The sequence below is a fragment of the Amphibalanus amphitrite genome, unplaced genomic scaffold (genome assembly GCF_019059575.1).
Source record: "Amphibalanus amphitrite isolate SeventyFive unplaced genomic scaffold, NRLGWU_Aamphi_draft 000758F_arrow, whole genome shotgun sequence".
NCBI lineage: Eukaryota > Metazoa > Arthropoda > Thecostraca > Balanomorpha > Balanidae > Amphibalanus > Amphibalanus amphitrite.
The window spans coordinates 273,648-301,327 of NW_024882252.1; the positions used below are offsets into that span (position 1 = coordinate 273,648).

At 50.3% G+C, this 27,680-nt stretch overlaps 4 protein-coding genes across 5 annotated transcripts in view; 2 read left to right on the forward strand and 2 right to left on the reverse strand.

Annotated features, from left to right (window-relative positions):
• LOC122365710 overlaps nucleotides 1–5,748 on the reverse strand; it is a 46,436-nt gene extending 40,688 nt beyond the window's left edge. Inside the window, exon 1 of the mRNA XM_043337149.1 lies at nucleotides 5,524–5,748. Coding sequence (XP_043193084.1) covers nucleotides 5,524–5,596 — 73 coding nt within the window. The 5' untranslated portion in view covers nucleotides 5,597–5,748. The remainder of the gene's footprint in view (nucleotides 1–5,523) is intronic.
• Nucleotides 5,749–9,580: 3,832 nt separating this feature from the next.
• LOC122365716 (chromobox protein homolog 1-like) lies at nucleotides 9,581–14,152 on the reverse strand. Of its 2 annotated transcripts, none has more exons than XM_043337158.1 (4): nucleotides 14,018–14,152; nucleotides 11,536–11,716; nucleotides 10,396–10,662; nucleotides 9,581–10,033 (listed from the first exon to the last, which is right to left on the reverse strand). In XM_043337158.1, exons 2-4 carry the CDS (start codon nucleotides 11,682–11,684, stop codon nucleotides 9,901–9,903), a joined length of 549 nt encoding a protein of 182 aa, XP_043193093.1. In that variant the 5' UTR covers nucleotides 11,685–11,716; nucleotides 14,018–14,152; the 3' UTR covers nucleotides 9,581–9,900. The 2 variants fall into 2 exon arrangements, with proteins under 2 accessions (XP_043193093.1, XP_043193092.1); XM_043337157.1 differs by having other exon boundaries at nucleotides 10,396–10,698; nucleotides 14,018–14,135.
• Nucleotides 14,153–14,325: 173 nt separating this feature from the next.
• On the forward strand, nucleotides 14,326–22,384 carry LOC122365698 (heterogeneous nuclear ribonucleoprotein A1, A2/B1 homolog; the record flags this gene model as incomplete). Its single annotated transcript, XM_043337130.1, has 5 exons — nucleotides 14,326–14,613; nucleotides 20,915–21,060; nucleotides 21,322–21,541; nucleotides 21,701–21,812; nucleotides 21,951–22,384. Coding segments are annotated over exons 1-5 (918 nt in total), but the record flags the coding sequence as incomplete, so codon positions are not given.
• Nucleotides 22,385–22,513: 129 nt separating this feature from the next.
• Nucleotides 22,514–26,186, forward strand: LOC122365700 (glycine-rich cell wall structural protein 2-like). Its single transcript, XM_043337131.1, has 2 exons — nucleotides 22,514–22,787; nucleotides 24,745–26,186. Exons 1-2 carry the CDS (start codon nucleotides 22,514–22,516, stop codon nucleotides 24,768–24,770), a joined length of 300 nt encoding a protein of 99 aa, XP_043193066.1. The 3' UTR covers nucleotides 24,771–26,186.
• Nucleotides 26,187–27,680: the final 1,494 nt, after the last annotated feature.

The window sequence follows — 27,680 nt, forward strand, 5'->3', positions numbered from 1 at the left end:
GAGGGCTGCTCTGGTCGGCTGGAGACGATACCGAGGGGAATGCAGCTGGTATGCGTGGCCTAAAACCGCAGTAATGACAAATGAAAGCTGGGCAATGGGGAGGGACAGCAACCACTGACACTGGGCAAAGACGCTGCCGCTGGAGCAATACATTTGCTCTTATCGGCGTAAGGGAAAGGAAGTGACTTCCTTAGCTATAAAACTTAAGCACATCCTTCCTACAGAAATATGTATAACCGCTGCCAGTTGACGCTGTAACCGTACACTCCGACTCACGGCATATCCTCAGCCAGTTTGTGAAGATCACAGCAGACTGGCGGTGCAGCAGCTAAACACACCCGCTCCGATCCGGCGGAGAGCTCACCAATGCTGAGCTCTCCGCCGCCCAAAACTCTCCACCGCCGCGCTAATGAGCCGCCCTGAGTTGTGACGATAGGAGTGATACGGTCCATTTGGAGCGTACGCCATGAACTTCATGGTAAAAAAAAAGTTAAATAGACTTGCAGTAAAGCACAAGGTGAAAATTTGTAGGCTATCTCTAATGTCTATCAATTATCATGGTGCTTTGAACCAAGCAGCAGATCGTCGCAACTGAGCAGTGAGCAAGATGTTGTTGAGAGCATGATACAGTTAGAGTGATAGTGATGCAATGTTACACGACCAGTTTTATTGTGATCGTATTTTAATTGGAGCCGTCAGTTCGAAGCCGTCATGCTTTCCAGTCACACACAGACGGAACAATTTTCTGTCGTAAAGCTGTTTTGTGCTGCGTAGCTACGTAACGCGCTTCTTGTTCAGGCGCCAGGGCCGCCACCCATCCGCGGCCCGCCTTTCAAGGCGAGACGGTCTCGCACAATGAAACCACAGCGCAGCTTCTACCACACAGAGCGGCGACGGGCATTTTACAGCGGCCGGCCACGAAATTCGCTCTGTGAAAGTGACGCGTCTCGGGCGCGTGCCGTTGATGCTGGCACCCTCGGTGTGACAGCCCGAGCGAACTGAGGCATCCGGCGGCCGGAGAAACCATTTGATTCGGACTGCGCGTCGGCTCGGATTTTACGGCACCGTGATACGCCCTGGTACGGCACGGACCTCGAAATCGTAGGTACCGGCGGGCACTGAACAATAACATTCGTACGTCGGCACATTTGGTGTGTGGATCCAGAACAATCTCCATTGTAAGGTCGTGACTCGTGATGCAACGTTTAGTTGAGGGACGAGGCAACACGCATCTTCCGGCATATCTGCAACGAGAATGAAAGGAAGTAAGAAGACAAGTTTATTAGAAGTGACAAATGTCAAATGTAGGTTTTTTTGGGGGGAGTGAAAGAGACGGAAAGGACTAGGACATGCATATGCCAAATCTACTTACTTACATGCAATGACATAGAAAATCATGCTGCCAGCCAACAAGCCTTGGAGCAATCACTTTCGGTAAAAAATTAAGTCTCTGAAGGCGTAGAAAATATGCATTCTGTGGCCCACAGCTAACAGCTTACAGCTTTGACTTTGGTTTCGCAGTAGCGCTATTCAATCTTACCAGGTAATTCTGTGGTCATTTTAAATGTCGTAACGTCATGGACTTCAACCCTTGCTCGGCAGTTTTACACCAAAACAGTTCGTCATAAAACAGTATCACATGACCACACGGTGGAGCAATTGACGCTGGTTACGTGCGCTGCGTAGTATCATGCATTCGCAAATTAGCATGCAGGGGCCAATTGTCAGTTTCTCTTGCCACCCAATTCAGCTTCAGGTTCAGCTCACAATGCCACAATACTGATGGTAATCGGCAGCTTCAGTGGGCTCTCCCAGTCCTCGCGTAAAGCGTTTCCTCAGCAAAATAATCTCCGGATGCTCTTGCTCCCTTGCTCCCCTTTTGTTTCCCTACTCCCTTGCACCGGCTTCGCTTTGCTCGGGTTGCCTTGCCTCCATTTTCCTCGGGATAAGGCCGGACTCGGGACGGCCACCCGCTGACTCTCGCCCCCAGACGCGGCTCGTCGTCCCAGCTGCCTCACGGCGCCTGGACATGGAACCGGCCGTGAACTCACGCGAGCACCGCCGGCCGTGAACTCACGGAGCAGCGGCGTGAACTCGCAGAGCCGTGACCACCCGTTCGCTGCTGTTTCCGCCGGCACCGACACCACCAGCGACGCTGGCGTCTCCGCTCAGTCGGAGAGCGAACGGGCACAGTCTGCGCTGGTATCGTGGCAGAACCGCCGACACTGCGGTACTTCGGAGCAAGCTACAAACTTGGGGACCGGACCATGCCTGCAGCAGGGAGATGATACGGCAAATGGCCACGAACCCGGATGGGAATGAGAAACGATAGCATCTATGATAGCTACATTCGTGTGCAATGGAGAAATGCTTTCAATTTAGACGTAAAAATAATCAGTACAATTCAGGAATAATGAGCCCGTCCAAAGTAAAAAGGTAGAAGGGCCAAGGCCTCAGTATTCCTTAGCATTTTAAATGGCGGATAATTGTTTTCAATTCTGCCACGCATTCCACAGCGGCCGGAAGTTGTCTTCGGGTCGCTGCCTCCACCACCCACAATTCCAGAACAATCTGAGCTGCTCCCTCATTGTCCTTCGTCGCAAGGTTTATGGCACGTGATTGGGCGACTCTCAGTCCTGCCCAATATCCTTTTACTGCTCCGTTCACGCACCACGTCTCCCCGCAAAGGCCACTCGGCCTTTTATTCACTCGGACGTGTCATTGCCCAGTTGTTGACGTTTCCAGCCAGTCCACAAAACCACTGAAAGCCGACCCGGGGTCCTTGGCGCGTTTCCGAATGGACAAGTCATCATCAGACAGCACGTGCCGGATATTGTGACTGGCCGCTGCGGCCGGGAGCTCAATTGACTCGTGGCCGTCGCTGCGTCACGGCGAGCTGCGGCCGGCTCCGGTGACGGGCGTGACGCGACACTCGCACGGACCACCGTCACGCCCGCTCTCTGGCTGATGCAGCCAAGGACGGCTCTCCGGACACACGGGAAGGGTCGGCGACTGGCAATGGATGATCGGCAGCGCCGGGGGAACGACTATGAGATGACTGTTCCAGGGCGTCATTCGCGCCTTGCCTTTACCGATACATGTAGAAATATCAGTGGTCCGGTTAGAAACATCCCGAAGGGTTAATGTTGACGCCAACATGCTAGCAAAATTAGAAAAAGAGCGACGTCATGGTGACTTTGTTTACCTTGTTACGGAGCGAGCGAAGCGAGCGGAGTCTCATACTGAATTAAGGGAAAATCCTGAGTATGAGCGGCCGGCCGGCCGGCCGGCCGGCCGTGGGGACGCTCTTCAAAAGCTAATATCTTAGGAACGGGAAATCCGATTGACAAGCGGTCTTCTTTACTGAATGTCACTTGGACGTAAAAGTTCTGTGGTGTGATGGCCACCATGCGTTCTTGCCAACCACCGCACGTGGCGCGTGGTGAAGTTGGACATTTTTTAAGAACCCCCAAAATTGCAACCTCAATAACGGCACAACGGCTGGGCCGATTGAATTGAAACTCGGTACACAGTTAGGTCTCCATCACATAATTCATCTGCATGTGTTAAGGTTGGGGTGCTGCTGCACGTGCGCACGTGCAGGGGTCGTTTCCAGATCTCGAGAACGGCTGGACCGATGGCGCTCAAATTTGGTACACGGTTAGGGACCAGTTAGTAGGGTGCCGTGCACAAGTCAGTTGGGACCCATTTTGCACGTGCGCACGTGCAGGGTGCCGCTTCCAGATCTCGAGAACGGCTGGGCCGATTGTGCTCAAATTTGGCACATCGCTAGAGACCGGTTAGTAGGGTGCCGTGCACAAGTCAGTTGGAGGTACCCCCTCGAAATTTCGCACGTGCAAGGCCCACCCTCTCGCTCGCTCCGTTAGTCGCCCCATAAGGCGTTATACTGGTAAGATATAGCGAGGAAAGGTCCAACCGAACAAATGGCTGTCCGGTGATGGCAACCAGTGCGGGCAGGACGGAAGCCTAGGTTAAAGAACCTTGACAATTTGTTTGTCCGTTGTGTCGATATTTTATGATGGGACAAAAAATTATTTTTGTTAATATCCATGTCTCCATTTGGGGATATGTACCTAAGCTTAGTCTCGAAAGTCGGAGAAACCCGACTCTGGTGATAATTGATGTGTTGGACTTTTCATGCATTGCATTCATTCTTCATCGTCTGACCCATGATACAAAGAAACGCATTACAATGAAGCATGCAAAACTGAATGCAACAACATAAATAAATGGGTGGTAGGCTGACAAGGAGAAGAGACAGACATAATTAGAAACTAGGGAAAGGGAACGAATGAGAGCAAGAACATCAGAAGTAGCGATATGTCACGAAAAGTAACGTATGAAGTGAATAAAGCATGAAGAAGAATATATATACACTCAAATGTATGCACAGTCAGCCCACACAACAATCCGTTGAACATATGGCTGTAGAATCCGCCACTAACGGTCTGGGACTCGGTCACGAGTGAATACTGTTTATTGCCGAGGTAAACGGTGCCCAGCTGCTAGGCACTTCGTTACGGTCGAGCTAAACGGAGCATCGCGAGTAAGTGTAGCGGAAGCGACTACCGGTCCCTAGTGGGATCGTGTCATGGGGAGGCACAGGACCAGGTGTCCATGGCAGGACGACTTATTTATTGTACATGCGTCTGTGGAACGGTCGGTTGGTGACATCGAAAACTCCACTCATCCATAAGCTAGCGGCTCTCCATACGTCACAGGCTAGCCCTTGTTTGGAAATATCCTCATCCACAGCGGAGACTGTTCGGGAACACAAGAAGATAACTGCGATATAGCTGGATTATCGGCTCGGCGGTTCAACGGAGTTTCAGTGGTATAGTTATGGCAAAAAGTGATCTCCGAATGAATTAATGGTGTTGGGGTACAAGTGGGTTTGGTCTGAGGAATAAAATATAGTTTTTGAATGCAACGCATATAGGAATAATCCAGCCCATCATACCTGCATATAAATTGTACCGCGGGCTTTTACTTACAAATCCCGGTCAAGATTGATGCTCTAGCGTAAGCTTGAAAGGTCTTACGGCGGAGTTCGGTAGACAGCTTTTATTTTTGGTATAATTGATTAGGTATTGAATGAACATTAATAAACATTTGGAAATAAAGGTCATGAGAAAAAGGCATGCGGCTCTTCATAAATTTTTATCGATAAAACGTAAAACCTTAAAAGCTCTGATCAATGCGAAAAAAAATATGACCATAGTTTTCTGAAGTTATTTTTTATATTTACCGTGAAATTTTAGCAGATAAACCCTGCTGTTGAAATGCCCGTATCGCGATGCGGAAAAGGTTCCAGTGGATTGATCGAAAGTGGTCAGAAAAGTGACAAACACATGCAATATGCATACCGACTTTCGGAAGCAGTGTCATGGTGGGCGACTCACTCTACTCTATCTCACTCATCAGAATGAGGAAATAACTGTCTCCATTGTGCAGTGCGGCCTCCGCGGTACGCTGCCGGCCGGCGGAGTCGCGGCCACTCACCTCTGTCTGCCGCCGTCTGCAGTATCGCGCTCATGACCATCAGCGTCCCGGCTACCATCGCGCCGGCCACCATGGTCCCGGCGGGGCCTCGTCAGCGCGGCGGGTCCTCTCACAGCCACTGGGCACGGACGGGTTGTGTCCGCGCGCTCCTCTCAGTGCGCTCTCCGCGCTCAGTCTCCGGCCGCACCACTCGGAGACCGGTGACCGGTCAGGTTAGTTGGCGGATGTCCGCGGCGGCTGTCCGGTTCTCCAGCGGCCGTGCGCGCGGCGTGCGGCGGATGACGCGACTGGCGGGCGGCGGCGCGCGCGGCCGGCGTCACGCCGCGCTCCGTCACGGGTCGTCACGTCGTCACACGTCAGGTCGTGTCACACCGGGCGGCTCCGGCAGCGGACCCGCGCGGAAGGACGCGGAATTTCCGCGCACCCGGCGCCCCGCCGGGCCGGGCGTTGTGCGAGATTTTCCACGGGGAATTTGAGGGAGATGAGGTTGTTCTCCACGATAGGTAAGAGATCCGGGCACAGCAGGGTTCCCCATAAAGTCGATATGCTGCCACGGACTGAAAAAGGAAAGGAAAAGAAAGCGTGTCAAGGAACGAACAACTTTTGATATCGCGACATGATACGGTGGGGTGAGTCGTGCTTCAGAGTTCAGGGGTCGGTGAAACGATGAGCTGACAGTGCGCTGACAACGGACAGTGTGAGTGAGTGTGATCCTGCTTTCAAAGGGAGCCAATTTCCAGTTTGAGGAAAAAAACTTTGAAAGCGCACGGTTACAGATAGCGAGAGAACGCACTAGATGCCTAGAGAATTCATTCTTAGGACTACATCCGGCCAAATACCACCAATATGTAAGAGTAAACGGTCACGACAGATCAAATGGGCTCGGTAAAGACAATAAAACTGACAAAACGCTACTTACCTTACACTACTAACACGAGCATTGTACTTCGACCGATTAAATGGACGCACAAAAACAATGTATATCGCGGCCAGTAAATGTATGTCTAAATCTAAATAACACCTTGCGGCAGGTTAACGGGCACATCAGAGCCCGGTAAACGGGCACATTATGGCTGATAAAGTGGCCACAAAACGGTTCAGTTTTACGCTACATCGATTGGGGAAAGGCCATTACTAAGAGCTGTTACAAATCATTTCTCATTTTCGGGTTTAACGGACGTTCCTTATAAGTTTTATATCGTAAACCCCGCTCAGTGCATCCAGCGTTACTATACGGAAGTAACGTCCTTATTCCACGGCGACTCCACTACCATTTTGATTCTCCCGTAATTAGGCACTCCTGCAGTGTCCCCAATTTGATCCGGTCACTCACTTCGGTCGGACATCGACCTCTCCTGTTGAATATTCACGCTCGATTTCCATCCTCAGAGTTGGTCCACACGCATCCCTCAAACACCGGCAGCTGGCCGTGGGCGGTTTCCCGAACACGTCGCATCAGTGCTGTCGCGGGGTGGGGCCGAGTCCACAGGTGGAGGCGGAGCAGTGGGGACCCCCAGCCCGGCCGGCCCGCCCGGGTCAGAGCCGGGACGCCGCCGGCCGCGCCCCGCGCCTCCCCGCCCGGCCCGTTTGACGCCGCATCCGGACGGCGCCGCCGCCCGCGGCAGGACGGCAATTAGAGCCGCTGTTCCGGTTTTGGGGCGGCACGCGCGGGGATCGCATTCAGATGCGGTGCCGCTTCACTGCCGACCGACGCCGCTCCGCTTACATTGGGTGGGGACGCGTGTCACGGGCGTGGGGACCCCCCCCCCCCCCCGCCGACCGATGACCCATCCACGGCTCGGCCCGGTTCGGTCCGCGAACAATACAGGTGAGAGTGAGTGAGTAATGACCTGGTAACGAACGCACCGATAGCGAACGGATGCAAAGAGGTGCGGAGCTTCAGCAGCAGTCGCTATCTGCCGGTGCAGGTCATCGACTCGAAGAGATTTCTTGTCAAGTTGAGAGGTGTCGTAATTTCAGAAGATTTGACGGAGACGGACTAAGATCGGGGCTCGAGGAAGGTGCCTATTCCTGTAACGCACACGTCCAGCGACTGTGCCCCGCTAGATGTTTGGCGCAACGCATAACCACGGCATCGACCAAAGCTGATGATTGTATCTCCGCAGGAGCCATTTGTTGCCAATTTCATCGCAACGATGCGAGACGGTCGCACATTGTCTTGAACCAGTCCATCAGATCGGGACAATGGATCTCATATCGGCGCGGAGCTAAGCGGCACGGGAAAGTGTTTTTGTGTTCCCTTTCACACTATCACAGCCGGCGATCAGTGTGCCACAATCAAGATTTCATCTAAGCTAAAGAATGTCAGACGCGGCTGCACGACAGGGCCTGGAAGACTAAAACTAGAAATGATATGCTTAAAATTAGCGCCCATTAATTTTAGAATAACAAGGTTAAAACGACAAGGAAAAACTGAAACCGTCAACGTTCTGCACTGGAGTCTGGCAATAGCATCGAATGTTTTGCCAGTACTTAATATAAAACCGTTGTCCGTTTATAACGTACGTACCTATCAAGTTCGTGTCGTACTTGCCAATGTGTAATTATTGTCCGGTACCGCAGTCCCTTACGACGGGAAGAGGATCACTGACGCCCAGTAGTCTCCGGGTTACATTCGAGTGGCTGCTGATTGGCAGAGCGGCACAGGGCCGGCTCAGAACGGCCCCATATGGGCCCCACATGGCCTGGGCCATAGCGCCCCGGCCACCCGGAAAGGGGCGGTAAAGTGATTAGGATAACCATTCACAGCACAGCCGGACGGAAAATTAAATGGTAGAGGATCGGAGGCTCTGAATTTTCAGAGAATTCGGCGTTGTAAACGCTGGATCAAGTATCATTACAAAATGTCATGTGACTGGCGCAGGACGGTCGTGCGAGTCACTGTAAACCGTGTGTCATTCCAAGGGCGCATTTCACTGGGTTCAACAACATCTGTGTGGGGCTGGCGTAACTAAGGAGGATTGCGATTAGATCTCGTAGCTCGGGGTGGAGCCACTTCGCACCTCAAGGTCTCGGAGGGGCCTGCTGGGGTCGTAAATGGTGCGCCGGCGACCGCCTCGGTGCACAATCAAGTCAAACAAATTACAATAATACCACTACAGGGTTTTCAGACGTTATCAGCCAAGATTCAGTAGGTATGACAGTTACAGTAAAGACTATCACGCGAAGGTTCTATTCCCATTTGGTCCGTATGAATAGCGCACAAAGGATATGACGGAAAACGATGGGGTACAGCGATCTGAGGCAATGTCGAGGCTCGTGGACGATCAGTCAGTCGCACTAAAAAACAAAAACAAACAAAAAACACTGAGTTTGTCAGCGTCCATCCCCCCCCCCCCCCCCTACATTTGCACCAATGACGAGAGCCACCCAACCAAGCCGAGCTGCTGTACTCACCGAATTACGAAAAGGAAGGTGATCGGGCTAAGGAGGCGGCCCGGCCCGGCGCGGCGGTGAACGGAGAAGGCCGTGCCGCTACGGTAGCAGCGCGGCCCGGCGGGTGACGACGGAGAAGGCCGGGTCGGGAAGGGGCCGTGGTGGTAAGGTGCGGACTGCGGCGCTGAAAGAACAGGCGGGTGGTCAGGACGAGGTAGCGAGGTGGGATAACGTTGGGCCGAGGGGCGGAGTAAACGGGCGATGGGGGATGAATCGATGGTCTTTGAAATAGACGAGTGGTAGCCGGTAGGTCACACGTAACATCAGCTCTCCCCATTGCACATTGCTGTTCAGTGTAATCTCGTGTTTCCCCCGCCGCAGAGTCGGAATGCGTTTGGCTAAGGCTCGAGTGGTCCGCTCACCACGGTCCCTGTAGGAGCGGAGACCTGCCGCACATCTGCATATCGTTCCCAGTTTGCACAGAATGAGCACACACTTGTGCATGTTTTTACGAGGATCACCCGAGAGTTGTGAACAAACCATTCAATGGCGAGAGGGATTTAGGGAATAGAAAACATTTGGTACCCATGTCCGCGAGTTCATTCACACCCTCCACTCGGCATTTACCTTTACTACTCCTCACCTCCATCACACACGCCTCTCACACTAAGGAGCCTTTATTAAAAGGACAATGCTACACAATGATGAATGGCCAAAACTCAGGAATAAGACATGAAAACGGCGCTGACCGAACGCTCCTGCAGGTCACTGTGCTTGGCTGTGGGCGTGCCCCGCCCGCCGCGCCCGAGGCCGCCGGTCCGAGACACCTCAGCGCGCGAACACCCTACCCGACATCCCCGCCCTCCCCTGACCCCGCCCCCGAGACACCCCTCCCGCCCAGTTTCAGCCCATGATGATAAATGGAGTGTGGCGGCGGCGCCCGGCCGACCGATGAGAGACCGCGCGTGCGCGCGCGCGAGCCTAGTTCTTATCCTCCTCGTCGGCGTTGGACGTGTGCCAGGTAAGCCGCTCCTCGTAGAACTGGATGACCGTCTGCGGACAGCGCACGTTGGCCTGTCGCGCCGGCACCAGGTCCGCCTCGTCACTGCCCTTCCTGCAGACGAACAGACGCGGTTAGACGGGCGACGTAGCGACATTTGATAGCGGACGGCCAAACCAAGGGGTTACGGCCAGTTCACGAAGACACAGTTGAAGTGCGATCAAACTATGAGCAAAAGGACATACATCTAAATACGATAGGGCCAAACCACGAGAACACAACGATCAACACATCGACTCTGATCACATCGGATGATCAGAACACCAGTCCTGATCGCGTATAGGTTAATCTGATCACATAGTGGCTAACAGATGAGACCAAATATCGTTAATAAGTGTTGTTGCACACACATCGCAAAGGGCAACACAAACTATTTCATGGGCCAAACAACTCCACCAATGCGTCGCACTACTGACCATTTGATGAGGAACATGAGCTCGCCGCTCGAGTCGGTAGCGCCGATGATCCGATCCGGCTCCAGGCCCCGGTCGAAGCCGCGCGGCTTCGAGTCGTCCTCGGCCGGCTTCTTCTTCTTCTTGGTCGAGTCGTCTCCAGCGCCGCCGGCGCCCGTCTTCCGCTTCTTTTCCTTCTCCTTCTCCTTCTTCTTGCGGTCGGCCTCCTCGAATGCGGAGATCAGCTCTGGGCAGTCGAGGTTCTCGGCCGGCTCCCAGGTGTTGTCCTCACTGGAACGGCGTCTCGGGTCAGCCACAGTGCCAGCCCTTGGAGACGGGTGAAATGGAGCCAGCGCCGACCCAGGGACCGTGAGCAGAGCGGATCGGTGCCAGAGTTCTCACTCTACCGGCACATACCGTCAGCGCAGACAACGGGTATGACCGCAGTGCTGCCATCTGTGCTGTTGCATCATTATTACTGCGTTGTAACCTCGCCAGAGTGTGACGCAAGCAAACCGACATGCGCGAAAAGAAATGCCCCATTACATAGCATTTTGCCGCAAACTGCGCAAATTGTCTTACAAAAAAATTAATTCCAAAATACCAGATAAGCGGCATAAGGCCAAAGACAGACAAACTACAGTTCGTTTATTCTCAGTTTGACCCTCACTGTAAACGTCTCTTTGAACACAGCACGAGAATTGCTGTCTGAATTACTGAGAAAACGACGATCATCTTTATTAAAATCATCAAAATTATTTCTTCCTGGCTCCCAGTTCCCAGACTCCCAGCCCGTATTTGCCCATATTTACAGCCCCACAGGGATAGACGATTTGTCAGGAATGATAACTGAACTAATTAATAAATCGCACGGCGTTAAACATAACGGTTCATCATCGGTGTTCAAAACTTAAGAAAATATTGTTAACATCTTCAATACAATGTGCGCTGACCAGTTTTCTCAGTAATTCAGGCAGTAATTATTGTGCTGTGTTTAAAAGGATGCTTACAGTGAGGGTCAAACTTAAAATAAACGAACTATATCTCATCCCACCTCTTTATCTCGCCTCAAACAACAACGCCGAAACTCCTATTCCGAGCAACAACCCTCCACTCATCCCATTCATACCCTAAAATCATTATTATGATTCGGCGCCAACTTACTCTGAATATCCCTTCCATTTGAGGAGGTACTCGAGCTTTCCGTTTCGGATGCGTTTGGAGAGCACCTTCTCGACCGAGTACTCCTCCTCCTCCTCGGCTCCCTCCTCGTCCGTCGCCTTGTCCTTCAGCTCCTTGGCCTCGTCAGACATGGTGAGTGTGTGTGCCAACGGTCACCGCCTCACTGCAACAACGGAGCAACAGGCCGGTCACATAGCAGCGCTGACTGTCGTACCATCATTTGGATTGTTAGTGTGATGTTAGAAACAGCAGCACTAAATGATGTTAATTACATTCGTATTTTGCATAAATGCATTTCAAATAAAAATCACAAATCAGCTCATCAAAAGCCAAATCAGCGACATATTTCCCCACTCATGTTGAGATAGGTACTTTTGATCTGATCAATAGCCTTTGTCTGTAAAGGATCACCAAAATTTGTTCACATACGTTTGAGCGCAAATCTTTGTAGGGCAATCTTTGTACACCCAGATATTCGCCTATTATATAGGTAAGTGAGGATCCGCACGAACAACTCACATTATATCATCCTCCCTCGCCCATCATGATAATATCGCCGAATGGCCCGTAAGGACCGCTGTCGTACCATCATTTGGATTGTTAGTGTGATGTTAGAAACAGCAGCACTAAATGATGTTAATTGCATTCGTATTTTGCCCTACTCGGACCCCAGTCCCGAACACATGACCGCCCTCTCCAACAATCGTTTGTTTATTAGAGCTTTAGGGCGCACAGACTGCTGAGGGCTCTTCACGGGCCCTGTGTGCGGCCGGACCGTACACAGCCTCCAAGCTCCGCCCACTGCGTCAGCCTTCCGTCACCGCACACAGCGACCGCTGTGGCCGGTCGGGACTGGCCACAGCGGACCATCCACCGCACGCAGTCACGTCAGAAACGCCTACCCATCCCCTACCCCCACGCCTGCTGCACACACCGCACTCAGCAGTTTGCGGTGCCCGTGAACACCCCTCTGGTCTGCTGGGGTCATTTTGCGCCCATCTTCTCCAACAATCATAGGCCATTAAGTCCAGTCGACATTAAACGGGTCATCGGGCAAACAGTAAACATCCCGACTTGACTCGCAGTCTGCTACGCATCCATCAAATCTCCAGCTCACCAAATACCTACTCCCATAGTGCTCCTTAACCGAGAATCGGCAGTGGGGCCAGCACTGTGACGATTAGGGCGAGACGGGGGAGCAGCGACCCCCTGGACCCCAGCGCCATGAAAACAGTCCTTCAGAGTCACCCAGCGATACATTTGATAAGGGGTGGGTTACAGATTGCGAGGACGAGGGGTGAAATTATCACAGCGGGATGGAATACCACCATAAAAGGATGCATCGACCACCAAGCGTTACTTCCAGTCTAATTACTTGTTGGTCAAGTTCTGGGTACTGGAAGTGACTCAAGGTAAATTTTGGTAAATTCAACAACAGAAAGCCCCATAATTTGCCAGATGCATAAAGTATCTGTTAAACCAGCCTACGTATGACAAAATGTGTTCTTGGAACCAAGAGGGGGAGGGGGAGATATAGCAGCTTTGGGGTGCCTAAAATTCAAAGGTTACCACATAATGTTAGAGCAATTGCTTAAATTTCATATTAGACACAGACTACTTCACATAAAACAGTGATGATGTTGGGAAACCTACCTAAATGTGTTTTAAAACACAAGAATTTGAAGGTCCTACTTGTCAGGTGCAGGAAAAGCACCCTTAGCATTATGAGAATCCTCTACCTCTAGTGACAGGATCGATCAGCACACAGCGCTGAGGACAAAACATTTTGGCTCTCTAGTTATGCCACCAGACCAGACTGATAGCCAATGAGCACCTATCAGGCCTTACACCTGTGGGTCACAGTCAAGGAGACACTGTGAGCTGTACTTAGCATGAGAAACACGTTAACGTCATACTCTGATGCAAACACCAAACACTGCAGCAGTCAACTTCACTGCCTCCCTCCCCAAGGACTGAGACCAATACCAAGAGCATGACACTAAGTCCACTGCGCCTATATGCGGTATTAGCTAGAAGCTGCTGCTGATACAGACATGTGATGAATACGCTGCTGATAGTAGCATATTCTAGACAACCGAATCTCGAGCAGCGGATTCAGACCAACCGCCTCTGAATGTGAAGCTCCCAACCGCCAGCCTCCGAGAATATGTGCACCAGGGCTCAGTCCCTGAAAACTATAACTAAATTATCATAAATTTAAAAGAAATATGTACTCAAAATAAGTATTGTCAACTAAATTCATACATTCAAGCTATGATTCCAGAACATTGCCAATTGCTATTCCAATTCATGTTCAAATGCACACGACTTGCCCTCAATGGCCGCAAAACGAAATGGCACTTATAAGCAAATGAAAGAGAGTTCACATGAGAAATGCAGCTTATGGATCAAAATGTACATGATACGTGACATCAACCCTCATCCGATATTGATATGTCCTCACCAAATTTCTTTACACAAAACACCGGTACCCGCGCCACAATCCCTCGGAAGCGGGAAACGAGAAACGATTTGTTGCTTCAAATCTAGTAGCTTTTTGATAACCCTCGATTTATTTTTTTCTATTTTGACTAATGGTATAAATTTGAATAAAAAATTTGAATCATTTTTTTGCTCGAAATGAATTTGATCAAAATATGTGTTTGATTTCCAAAGATTACTTAATAAGTTGAAAAGTCGATACTTAAACTAGTACATTTTTCACTTATAAGTAGAAGGCAGAATTGGATCAGCAATGATTTTGTATGGTTTTCTTTTATATTTTAGTCCTATTTTATGTTCATACTAATTTAAGGGTCACAAGTGCGAGTGATAAAATGATACAATTGAAAAAATAAGCATAAAAAAGTATTCATACTAGGCTGTTTTAGAAGCAAGATTTTCGATTTGCGTCTGTCGGAAGTTTGCGCTTTCCGGAAGCGTGCGCAAGTATTGGGAGATCGGTTGGTTGCAGTGCGTGCTTCGCCCAAAAAGATTTAGATTTTTATGCTTTTTACATCCAGCGTACACGAATCTTCCTACACAATCTGAAGTATGCCGGTAAGTGAGAGTTTTCTGTTGATTTTGTGGTGAACACAGATCAAGATTACTGGAACCCCTCGGTCCTGACCGGGGGCCTTCCCTCTGCACCACATATGCCGGTAGCGGGTGTAATGCTTGGAAATACAAAAGTCTGGTTTTAAGAAGATGTTTTGCATGTATTATGGATGTTTTTTAGGCTGTTTCATGTTCTGTTTGCCTTTAAATGTCAAGTTGAGTAAATGTGACAGTTATGACGCAACTGTGACATATCTGGCGCTAATGTTAAAATCACTGAACTCTTAATGTGGAAGGCTCATCGGCCGCCAGATGGTGTCCAACGGTGCCGCCATGTTGCGCAGTACAGGAAGGGGCCGCCGCCTGTGTTTGGGATTAGGGAATTTGGGACCTTGATTTACGTTTGTGGCCGACGACGCATCTGTTACGTTCAAGCTATGTAGACCCAGAACCCGGCATCTTGGCAGAATGAAGTGGAGAACGAGATGAAATCTTTAAAAAATCCTTAGATACAGGGAACTTATAGCCTATTATAGGTTAAACCCTTAACCCGCGCTCCGTAGGGGGGCTGAAACGTCCCCCCCTGTCCTTTTCAGTCGATATCACCAAAACGGGTGGAGATATCGCCACCAAACTTTCAGGACCCCTCCGGGTATCAATTTACACATTGTGACCAAAAATTTTTCCAGAGGCTATGTTAAGTTGGCCACAAATGACATCAATGTTCTGGCGTTTTCGACCGGAAAAAGACCTTCGAGAGAAGAGCTGTCAGGCCTACAACTTTGAAGATACAGAAAAATTGACCCAAAAATCAAAAAAGCATTTTTTGGATATTTTTGCCAAAATATCCAAAAAGTTTTTTGAGTTAAGAAAAAAACTAAATATATGTGATAGTAGCCACCATCTTCTATCTACATACCAAATTTCAGATCAATGTCTTGTTTTTTGGCCAAGTTATAGCAAAACAACTTCAAAAATGATATCAAATTTTCGAACTCAATTTTTGGCAATTCGAGACCACGTAGGGCAAAACAAAGACCACCATTAGACTCCCCGTGACGAGCTGCATCGAATCTATACCCCTTTTATGCAAAAATATCAACTTTGAACTTTGACCTATTTTGACCTGACCTTGACCTGATCTTCACCAAATCGTGACCTAAGCTGGTCCCAAGGGCTGCCTGACCCACTAATCGCATTTGTCATGTAAAATCGACCATAAAACATGTATCACGCAACACTTTCATATTGTGACCCCCAGTGACCTGACCTCTGTGACCTGACCTGGTGTCGATGACCTCAGATAGCAAAGTATGTGTTTGACGAACAATATATTATCGATGGTTTTCAATAACTTACAAATTTACTCGATTTCACAGCACATTTCTTGAAATGCCTGTGCATGGTGAAAATCCTACCTTTGACTTGGCCTTTGACGTCATCGGTTTGACCTAGGTCAATGAAAGTTCGTCACAAGGTAGTTCCCCAGTGGGGCTATCGAACGCCGTTTGAGTTTTGAAAATCGGCCGGTAAATTTCCGAGATCTTAGGGGGGCCGAAACGCCCCCCCCCCCCCCACGGGTGGTAGGGTCCGCCGATAGTCCTACGGGGTGCAGGTCAAAAGTCAATGGGGAAACATGGAAATTGCTATTTTCGCGCCGGAAATGATTTGAAACTATCAAGCATATAGAATCGTGATTTCATGCACTCCTTGCAAGGTTCGATGCTTCACATTTGCATTGTTGCCCTTGCGTGACGTCATTTGTGACGTCACAAGGGTCATAAACTTTTCTTCAATAATTCACGATCAAATATAGTTAGCAAAAGCCACAAATGGACTCAGAAAAAAGACCTGCCTAATTGAATGATATGCAACATGACCTTACTCGACCAGCTTTGTGACAGAGCTCTGACCTGACCTTGTCACGAGGTCAATGCCTTAAATTGACCTCATCCGAACAATAAGTATATCACTCCATGCGCCTGAGCTAGGTGAACACGATGATGCCCAAATCGCGGCTCTACGGCCATTTTTGACGAAGTTATTTACAAAAACAACCCGTGCCTTAGGTCACTTGACCTGACCTCAGATGTCACCGGTTGACCTGAAACCTTTAACCCGCGCCCGGCTGGGGGTCCTGGATTTCCACGCCCTGCTGGGGGAGGGGTGTTTGAACACCCCCCCCCCCCCCCCTGTAACTCGGCTCCTGGGCCACGTAGCGATACGCGGAAGGCGGCGTTCGAAAGAGCGTCAAAAATAATGACGAAATCACTTCGGTCAATTTTTTGGTCAGGTCAAAGGTCAGGTCACCAGAGGTCATTGAAGGCAAAATTTCGCCGATTTCCAGGTCGAATGTCGAAAATTTCCAAGAAGCCAACGCATAACTCGGGAACCAATAGAGCTACAGCGCCGCGGAAAAGCGCATTCGATAGCCCTATTAACGCCCTTTCTGAGTAATTCTCTCAGATTTGACCTAACGTCAACGGTTTTGCCTGCAGGTCAACTGCAAAAATAGCCGATTTTTTCGGAAATAGTTTTTCCGCAATAACTTTTGACCCAAGCCTTGTACGAGCTTACTTTCACCGGCATCGTGTTCCTCTCGTCGAGACGCATCGAATGAACTATAACTTGACCTTGAAAGGTCAACTTGAAAATTTGACCTCAGGTCAAGGTCATGACCTGACCGGAAAGGGTCATGTTGCATATCAGTCGATCCGTATCGTCGAGCTGAACACATCTAAGGCGTTTTCATTGCTCTAGCATGCCTCTATCAAAAGTTATTTGCGAAAAACTGTTAGATACCATTCGTGACCTAAGATGACCTCAGGGCATAAACAAGAGTCACGGACGCCATTTTCATGTTCAGTGTGTCTAAACCACTTGTAATTCGGTGTTTGGGAGTGTTTATAATGTCTTTTATCCAAAAGAGGCGCATTTCAATTTTCTCCCATTGACTTATAATGGGGAGGTCACAAAATTGACCTGACCTTAGGTCATCGATATCAAAATTCTGAGATATACATTTTGTACATGCTATTGCTCTTAGCAATCGCTGAAAGTTTCAAAGCGATCGGTCACTCGGTGTAGCTATGACAGACATTGAAACTTTTTATGAGGTGAGGTCACTTCAAGTGACCTGGTGACCTGACCTTGAATGACCTTGGTCTGAAATTTTCACAACATGTGTGGAATTGATGTATGATAAGGTGTACCAAAAACGGCGGCGCTCCGCGCCGCCGTTTTTGAGATATTCGCGAAAAACCACAAGGGGGGGTGTTCAAACCAGGGTATATAGAACAACGGGTACACCAACGACGCGGAAAGCGCCCATTTTACCTGGATGAGTTGCATGGTAGGTGATATATTTTTTGAATATGGAAAAAATAGAGTATTCTATTCTGACGAGTAAAGCCAAATTCATAAAGCAGTTATTTTTAAATTATATGTACCAGAAATAACATACTGACCATAGTTTAAAACTTAGTCTAAAGTTAGTTGAAAATCGTATAGTTGATACTAAGATGGCAGGAATCACTGGAAGGCCGAAATGGCGCAGCTGTTTCATTCTTAAAATGTGTTCGCAAGTAGGATTTACGTGATGCTAGCGACATCTATTAACGTTATCGGGGACGCTGATTGGCTGACCGAGTCCGTGAGCAGTATCACTAATTTACGCTAGTACAGGGTTGAGGCAATGTGCGCATGCGCAGGAACTTGTGCTCTCATGGAGGGGCTTTTGGTACCTCGGGCAGCGCCCAATGCTTTTTGGACCTGTTATGGCCTCCGCATCGAAAAACGCTAGATAAAAAGGTTGTAGAGGAAGCTTGAAGCTACCTTTCCCCACAATAATATTGGCACTTTATCTTTTAGGTTACGTGTGAGGCTCGCTTGAAAAATGTCGATTTAACATGGAAACCCTATGGGGTAGTAGTTTTTGAGCGCCCATTTGGCCTAATGCTACCAACTGTTACTGGCTACCCCTGGTTCAAACACCCCCCCCCCCCCCAGCAGGGCGCGGGTTAAAGCGGATTCCTACCAGTCACTCTGCATCGTACTCTGCCGCATACGACCACTTTACCGCTAAATTCTTGTTGAATTAGCGGCGCATTAGCGAGGTGGGTTCAATCAACCCTCTCGGCCAGGCCAAATGTAGAAAGACGATGGTCCAGCGAGTGAATTTGAGGAATTCTGAAGATCCAATAGTGTTCCCCACTCAATTTCGCGGAAGATGCCGGGTTCCGTATCTACGTAACTTGAACGTAACGGATGCGGCGGCCGCAAACGTAAATCGAGGTCCCGAATTCCCTATTCCTCAACACATGCGGCGGCCGGTTCCTGGTCTGCGCAATATGGCCGCCACTGTCAGACACTACGGCCAATAGGGTTGAGTTGAAGCGGCATTGCTCCCCTGTGTTAAAATGTACCTTCGAATTTATTCATATATGTATTCCATATGTGAATACAGAGAACAGAAATTAGCATTTGCGAGTGTCTGCATAGGCGGTGGAACGGGGAGGGCACCGGGGCACCGTGCCCCCCTTTGATTTCGGCATTTTAACATTAGCCCTATCATGGGCGTTGCATGGAAAGAATGGGATCAAAAGTCGGCAGTGTCCCCCCTTAATTGAAGGTGTTCCGCCGATACTGAGTGTCAGTTCTGGTGGATAGGGGAAATACCTTGCATCCGTGACCCCTGGTACCACTGCGATATCAAGGCCTCTGGAAAATGTCTCTTGGATTGATACAGGAGTGGTTATTTAGGATTTTCCAGCACTGGATCAGGTCAGTCCGCAGCAGTGTACCCTGTACTGAATAGAGGTCCAAGGCAGCTAACCTTTCTCCGTTGCACAGTGGCCCTTTTTCAGAATTAGCACGCATTAATTTCCACATTACCTGAAAGTGGTGCAAGACATCACCACGTGATCAAGGACGTATTCCCTGCCAATGCAAAGAGAAGAAAAAAAGAAACGAACTGCCCAAGGAGATTCGGCCCAACAGCGGCAGGCCGCTCGGCCCAAGATTTGGCGCACGTTCGCACGGCTCGCCCGCCGGCAGGCCGCTCCGAACGCGTGTGGCCACGGTATATAGAGAACTGTATGGCGAGCCCGCCAGCCAACCGCGCTGCACTGACCGCCAGGACGCCCCAGGGCGTCACGTGACCGCATCTACAGCTGTTGCCAGCCACCGTTAGTCGACCCCGGCCGGGCAGCAGCTAAGATCAGCGCGGCGCGAACAATACAAAAACATAGCGCTTTTGACGTTCGATCTTAACCCGGCCACGGGACTTGTGCGGCTTGGACATCAAACGCGACAAGAAATCGGACAGTTTTTCTTGGGCACAGCGTTATGCATGACATTTCTTAGCACATCCTATGGCAAAAGTCAAGCCACATTTAGGCGCACACCAGGTGATACCAGCTTCGAGCTAGGTCAATGAGCTTAGTCGTAGGAGCCACAGCCTCTCGCGGACTGAACTGACTCACGTTATCCACCGTAGAAGCAAAATGGCGCAAAATGGCGCGATGCCCTTTGGTGGATATGGTCAGAAGAGATCGGCGATTCGAACGATGCATAATACGACACAAAAGACGAGACATACACAAAAAGAAGAGAAGAGAAAAGATACACAAAAGAAGAGAAAAAATATTTTGAATTTATGCGTGCTAATTCTGAAAAAGGGCCACTGTGCATTGTTCAGTCCAGTCCTTCCATCAATGTGTTTCATCCATCTCCGTTGAAGTCGTGAGTCATGTTAATGTGCAATGTTCAAGGCTCAAGCACCGTTGAATGAAGTGATATCCCATCACTGCATGTCCAGCGGCATGCTTACACGGAACTGTGATGCTTACTGAAGGACTATATTACACCAAATGGTAATTCCCAACATAGAAGCATAGAAGCTCCTGGAAGCTATGATGACCCATACTCAGCTTGTTTAGCACCTCTGACTTTACACCTTACAATACAAAGCAACTTTCTGAGCGCTCTAGATGTTGATAAGTTCCCTGAAGTGTCCTGAGCTCTGTTCGCCTCCCGTTTATTTATCAGCAGGCTGCGAGCATGCTGCTACTTTTTGGCTCCTCATTGGTCGAATTCAAGTGGTCTATTCGTTAGACCAATGAGAGGCGAAGAGGCGTCAGCAATAACTTCCTTATATGGGGAAAACCGACAGCACGCTGATATAAAAACAGCGACCGAACAGAGCTCTGGAGTGATTGGTACCTGCGCTTGAAGCCAATTAATGTCAGATTTTGATACGACTTACGGTTAGGTGATATAATGGAGATTGCCTGTTCCTTGGCAGGGTGTTAGCAACCCGTTCGAGCAGCACCGGAAGCTGTTCATCGGTGGTCTGGACTACCGGACAACGGACGATGGCCTCAAGGCCTTCTACGAGCAATGGGGCGAAATCGTGGACGTTATCGTGATGAAGGACCCGAAGACCAAACGGTGAGCTCCCCGAAACGGACGTGTGCAACGGTAGTGGTGCACAAGTATTTTTAGAAAACTTTGGTATTTGACAGGAATAATGCCACCAGCTGTCTATTTAGTGGTTGTCAGTAGTAAGAGTAAGTTAAATAATGTTGCTCCTGTTGAATCAAAGAACCTATATTTGTATACTTTCATCAGAGGTGCTTGTCTGCCGTCATTATAACGGCCCAGTTGGTAGGTATGGGCCGGCCTGGGCTGACGGTGGCGCGGTGTGGCCAGGTCGCGCGGCTTTGGGTTCGTCACGTACGCCAAGCCCGGGATGGTGGATGACGCGATGGCCAACCGGCCGCACGTGATCGACGGCCGAGAGGTGGAGGCCAAGCGGGCCATCCCGCGCGACGACTCGGGCCGCATGGAGAACAACGTCACCGTCAAGAAAATCTTCATCGGCGGCATCAAGGACGAGGTGCAGGAGAGCGACCTGCAGGCCTACTTCGGGGTGAGTCTGCCGGACGGGCGAACCTCGCGGAGTGCACGCTCCATTTGTTTGTGACGGTTTCTCTAATGGAGGGAACTATACCAGTGTCATCAATCGATGTGATTTTGAAGTGATTGAAATTGCTGGCAATATTAACTTGTATCTTCTGAACTCCCACAGAGTTTTGGCGATATCGTTTCCGTGAACATGCCCATTGACAAGAGTACCGGCAAGATGCGCGGCTTTGCCTTCATCGAGTTCCAGGACTACGACTCGGTCGACAAGATCGTATGTAAGTCAAACAATGAATCGGTGTCCTCGGTTGGCTCAGATCAAACTGATTGGTGTGCTTGCATTGTTATATTATTGTTTTTTCTTTGTTTCATCCTTTCATTGTGTTGACATTTCCTCTTCTCTCTCGCCAATGCAGTGCAAAAGGGCCACGAGGTCTGTGGCAAGTCTGTGGACGTGAAGAAGGCTCTCAGCAAGGCCGAGATGGCGGAGCTGGGCAGCGGCGGCCGCGGTGGTCGCGGCGGCGGCGGATTCCGGGGCGGCCGCGGCGGCGGCGGCTGGGGCGAGGGCGGCCGCGGCGGCGGTCGCGGTGGCGGCGGCTGGGGCCAGAGCGGGCCGTGGGACAGCCCCGGCGGCCAGTGGGGCGGCGGCTACGGCCAGGGCGGCGGTGGATACGGCGGCGGCGGCTACGGAGGTGGCGGCGGCTACGGCGGTGGTGGCTACGGCGGCGGCGGCGGCTTCGATAACTACGGCGGCGGTGAGTGGCAGAGCCTGCTCCCGTGTGCCGAGGGAAGTCGCCGAGTCACAAAACGAAAACACTACTCAAAAACATTCTCGGCTTTCCGGGTCATCATTACTGAGCTGTTTTTTCGTGTTTTTTTTTTTTTTTTTTTTGCTAGCTCCAAGAATGCAACCAATGTTTTTTTTTTCTTTGTATTTGTCTGCTTCTTTGACATTCGCGTTTACATATGATCACTTCACATGGCTTTGAGCGACTTCTTTGACATTGCACACGTTTTCTGGCCGTGTATTTCAGGCGGCGGCGGCTGGGGCGGCCAGGGCGGCGGCGGATACGGCGGTGGCCAGGGCGGCGGATACGGCGGTGGCCAGGGCGGCGGATACGGGGGCGGCCAGGGCGGCGGATACGGGGGCGGCTACGGCGGTGGCCAGGGCGGCGGTCCGATGAAGGGCGGCTACGGCCAGACGGCCCGCTCGGCGCCCTACAGCTCCGGCCAGCGCGGCGGATACGGCGGAGGTACAGAGACACGCGGCTGCTACTGTACTGGGACCCGCGGTTGCTTCGGTACATACTAGTATTTTTTTATAAATTTAGTCCGAATGGCTGAATGGGCGGATTTGAGGAATCAGAGCCCGCACTAAGCATAGCTTGTTGTGCTGACCCTGACCCCACCACCCGATCGCGCAATTCCAGTTGTATGGCAGAATTTTGTCCGAACGTTAAACGTGCCCTCACGACTGGACACGGTCCCCTCCGCTCACTCACGTTACCTGGCTTCTGTGCGGCCCCTGCCACAGACACGCACGCCATTACACGTAGGAGCTAAATGTGGCCGCCCGCACCGGGGCTTGAACCGGGCTCTCACTTCCGGCTAAGCGTCGAATTCCGGCGCTTTTATCCACTCGGCCACGGAGAGGACATTTTCATATATCAGACATATTTCAGAGTATTCTTGGCCTGTGACACCATTGAAAGTGAATTAGGAATTGATTGTAGGCTTATTGAAACCGTCGTTTGAAAGGCTTCAAATTGATGAAAATATCTCCTAATTGAATCATCTTTTTATGGTTGTATCGGCAAAACATTGTTTTTAGCACTATTTCCTGCCCCACTCCTGAAATCTGGAACCGTTTATTGCATTCACTCGACCTGCCATCTAACGATGGTCGTGCCGAGCTCTTTTCGCCCCCCGTTTATTTATCAGCAGGCTGCGAGCATGCTGCTACTTCTTGGCTCCTCATTGGTCGAATTCAAGTGGTCTATTCGTTAGACCAATGAGAGGCCAAGAAGCGCCAGCAATAACTTCCTTATATGGGAAAAACCGACAGCACGCTGATATAAAAACAGCCACCGAACAGGGCCCTGGTTACTAGTTCCGGCGCTAGTTTCTGCTCCAGTTTTGCACTCCAGTTCCTATAAATAGCCGGCGGGACGCTTTCTTGATGACCTGGCGAGACCCGACCTACCCGAAATTCTTTGCTACATCATCTTTGATTAGAACAAATGCAAAATTGGAAGTCAGGAGCAAGCAAACCTCCAATATCCCGTACCGTAGACAGTGTTTAACTGTTTACAATTGCTTCACGTGCAAAAAGAGAAAATTATCAGTTGTGTAACTGATTTGTTAAACGTCTAGACGATTAACAAATTGTGAAACGTCCAGAAAAAAAACATTTCGTCTAGTCTGGAATACATAGTCGTATTTTTATGTTAAATGTATTTTTTACCTCTAAGCGCCCGAAAGATATCGGCGGTACGGGATAAATTATTAAACCTAACTTGAAGAAATTATAGCAGGACCAGATGTCCCGTGCATTTGGGTCATTAACCTGACCTATAACGTTAATCTAAAAAAAGTTGATTCTATTCTAGTCTAGTCCCGTCCCGTCTAGTCCCGAGCAGCACGCTCATAATTTCCTTTTCCGTGAAGCTCTATGGCTCTATCAGGGGCCGAACGACTGGGGATTTCTTCTCCCCTTCCTATATACGTAACACGCTGAAAAAGTGCCAAAACGGACGAGGGTTGAATACCTATTGGCGTTTAAGTGCCGGCCCGAAGCACCCAGTTTTCCTCTGATAGCAGTTTTTACAGACCATCGAGCTGAAATACAATAAGCTGGCCAGCAGTTAGCAAATAAAAGCACAATTGTAAGCCGGCAATATATGTGCACATAAGCAACAGCGGGTCCCCCCTGTACGTGCTTGGTGGGATCTGGTGATGTGTGATCGGTGGAGCGCTCAGTGTGCATAGTAAACCTGTGCATAGTTTAGAACATCCATCTTTGTTTTCATTCGGGAGCTTATGAGCCATTTGCGGTAGGTGGGGAAGGGGCAGTGTTTGTTACCCTCGTAGTTACTCATTTCTGGTTAAATGCTGTTAGCTTCGGCTGTCCTGTGCTTTCTGCGTATTCAGCCAGTGCGCAGACTCCCCTTCTGTGCCGCTGAACTGACGGTTGTCGTCCCCTGTCGGCAGGCGGCGGCGGCTACAACCGGTACTGAGCGGCTGCCGGGCCGGCTCGAGTCGTCTCGCCCTCCACTCTCCCTCCGGCCGTCCGGTCAGCATCGCCCCGGGTCTGACAGCCGGGGGCAGGGGGCAGGGCAGTTACTAGTGGGAGGGGTTTTACGCTCGCCACGGCGCCCGTTGGGCCGGCCGCCAGCCATCAGGTCCATTTTCAGCCGCGGCCATCGGCCTACGTCCGACCCCGGCATAATGTCTCATCATCTATCATTCATTAAGTGATTGGCTGCTTATTGTGGTGTCCGTTTTTAGAGGCGGGTTTGACCGATGATAACATTGTCTGTACGTCAGTGTGCGGCGTCTGAGCCGTTTGGAGGCGGCGGCCGACTAGCCGGCCGCCGGTAGGTCCCGAGCCCCCGAGAGGTCGCACGAGCTGCTGTGGCAGGCCCGGGAGCCGACAGCGGCCGCCCGCCCCCCTCCCGCCCGTGCGCTGTAACCAGTACGCAGACAGTGACAGATAATACATGGCGATGACCCAGCTGTGATATCACTGTGTAGGGTGTCTCTTCTAAGCAGGCTCTGGGGCGGGCCGTCCCCACTCAGCCAGGCAGGGCGCGGCACAGCGCCGGCCACTCACAGGCTAATCTGACAGGCTAGTTTGTGTCTCGGCCGAGTAGCGGTGCAGCGCGCGGCCGCCTCTGGCGCGCCCGCCGGCCGCGGCAGGGTAGGCAGACAGGCGACAGGATCAGCTAGACCGTGTAGGAGGCGTCAGTCGCCGGCTCTGAGACGGTTCGATAGGAGGTAGGCGAGGCAGGCAGCCGAAGGGCTGGCCACCGACAGGGTAAGGCTACTGGGCTCTGTTGTATGTAGTTCTGCAGGTACTTTTCTTTTCAGATCAGTATTTGTGATCACATTGAGATTAATATGAGTTTCCATGAGCATTTTTAAGTCAAACGTTAAAAAAGATAATGAGGGTTTTTTTGCGTAGACGCTGTTTTCCATTTGATGTATCTTTCTTTGTTGTTGTCACGTGTAGTAACTTGGTTCATTAGTTATGGTTGCGGCATTTATTGAACCTATTGTTTACCTTTAAATTCAATTTGTAAAATATTGTTTGTTTTCATCACAACCAGTGGTCACAATGACTCAATGCACCTATCACGTAATGATAATTAGTGGAATTAGTCTTACATCGGTTATCTTTGTTTCCTTAATCATCGATTCATTGAGTAAATATAGCTTATAACGTTTATGGTTTGATATTAGCTTTATTCACTTTCGGTCAAAGATTGTCACTGCTCTGAATCTTCCGCGCCCTATTCTAACCGGCTCTATTTTACAGGTTTGGTGTGCGGCCTGCGTCCCGGCTTCCCAGTACAAAGCCAGTTGCTGGCCAGCAAGTGATAACGATGTAACCGACTGTGATACGAGACGGTGCAATACATGTATTGTTTTTACCACTTCTTTTCACTGCTGAGGATTAGGCGGGCTGAAATACGAGACGTGGCCGTGGGTGCCTGACGACGTTCATCGCTCGATGCCACTGGCTACGGCGGTGGCATGGCGGCGGCGGTGGCGGGGAGGTGGGGAGCAGCGAGTGGCTCCACCGGACGTGTGCCGCGCAGGGCCGTCCCTAGGTCACCCTGGTGGGGTAACGGCGGGCCGAACCGCCCCACACCGCTACCTGCCGCTGGTGAAACGCTGCCGGGCTAGGGAAGTGTCTGGTCCACTGCTCAGTCCGACCTGTTGATCCATTCGCACGCACACATTTGGCACGCATACCCTGAGGATGATTCACACGCTCGGAAGTCTGAACATAAAGCTAGGTTTGCTTCCAAGCGATGATCTCCGTATCCATGCATAACGAGTGAGGTACTTTGCACACACGACAACTGACAAGATAACCTGTATATGTAATTCAGTGATACCTTCTTGTTGGCCTGCATTAGTCGGACGACTGGAAAGCGAAATATCTCTTCGTTTGAACAGCTTGTCGCAGCAAATCGAATATTAGCACCACTGCGGGCACTGCAGACTGCGGACCACGTTCAAATTTGGCGAAGAAAAGTCTCGACGACGTTGTCAAGTTTCCCGTTTTAACGGCTATTTGTATCACGGACTGCATAAAAGCGCTATATTCGTGGGCATCGGAAAAAGCATGACGAGTGGTCGGCCGAAGTCTTGTTGACGAGCGAGCTAACCATACATGGCGCCGGCCCATGTAACGCTTGGCAACGCTATAATGCAGGTTACCTATATAGATCGTCCTACCTATAAATTATAACGCGTCCTCCAATAGATCAGCGGTGTAGTTGGGACCCGCTCCCCCTGCTGATCTGTGGGCCTCTTCAGATTGGGATAGGACAGACCGTGTAAGATGGACGGATTGGTATCCACTATAGGAGGCCCATCCCAACAAAACACGATTTTACCGTTCGGTGACCTCGCACAACAGGCCAATCAATGGCCTCAAAGATCGGCTTTTAGTTCCAAGATCGGCTTTTGGCTCTAAGATGGAGCTTTTCGGAAAATTGCTTCGAGATCGGGTTTCGATTTACGACGAATGGCCCAAAACGGCCACAGGGCGAGAAGAATGTTGCCGACAACTTCGACAGTCGAGGCTCGAAAGCGTTAGCTTTTCTATTAGAAGTTCAACTATGGGACGTACGAGTATGTGCTCCCGAAGATGGTATGCTATGCGCGAACTATTGGAAGCTTTGCCTAAAGAACATTTGGTTGGGTATGTTCTGACTTCTGGTCACTCGGGATGATTTGGAATGGGCGTCTGATCTGACGCAAAGTTGCTCGTGGTAGCAGTCCGCGGCAAAATTGAAATAGTCTATCATATTGCCGATCACTCCGGACTCTGAGCAAAAAGTGTGAAAGATAACCCGTTCGTTCGTCACTGTGTTCCTCAGCTGTTCTGTCGCTGGCCCACCAACAGCTGTTTC

Excerpts from the sequence above, each read along its gene's own strand:
- LOC122365716 (XM_043337157.1), bottom strand. The coding sequence starts at position 11,684 with ATGTCTGACGAGGCCAAGGAGCTGAAGGACAAGGCGACGGACGAGGAG. Across the intron at positions 10,699-11,535 it reads AAATGGAAGGGATATTCAGA|GGCTGGCACTGTGGCTGACC; the intron begins GTAAGTTGGCGC and ends CCCGTCTCCAAG. Across the intron at positions 10,034-10,395 it reads CTCATGTTCCTCATCAAATG|GAAGGGCAGTGACGAGGCGG; the intron begins GTCAGTAGTGCG and ends GTTCGTCTGCAG.
- LOC122365700 (XM_043337131.1), top strand. The coding sequence starts at position 22,514 with ATGGCTTTGAGCGACTTCTTTGACATTGCACACGTTTTCTGGCCGTGT. Across the intron at positions 22,788-24,744 it reads GCGCGGCGGATACGGCGGAG|GCGGCGGCGGCTACAACCGG; the intron begins GTACAGAGACAC and ends CCCTGTCGGCAG.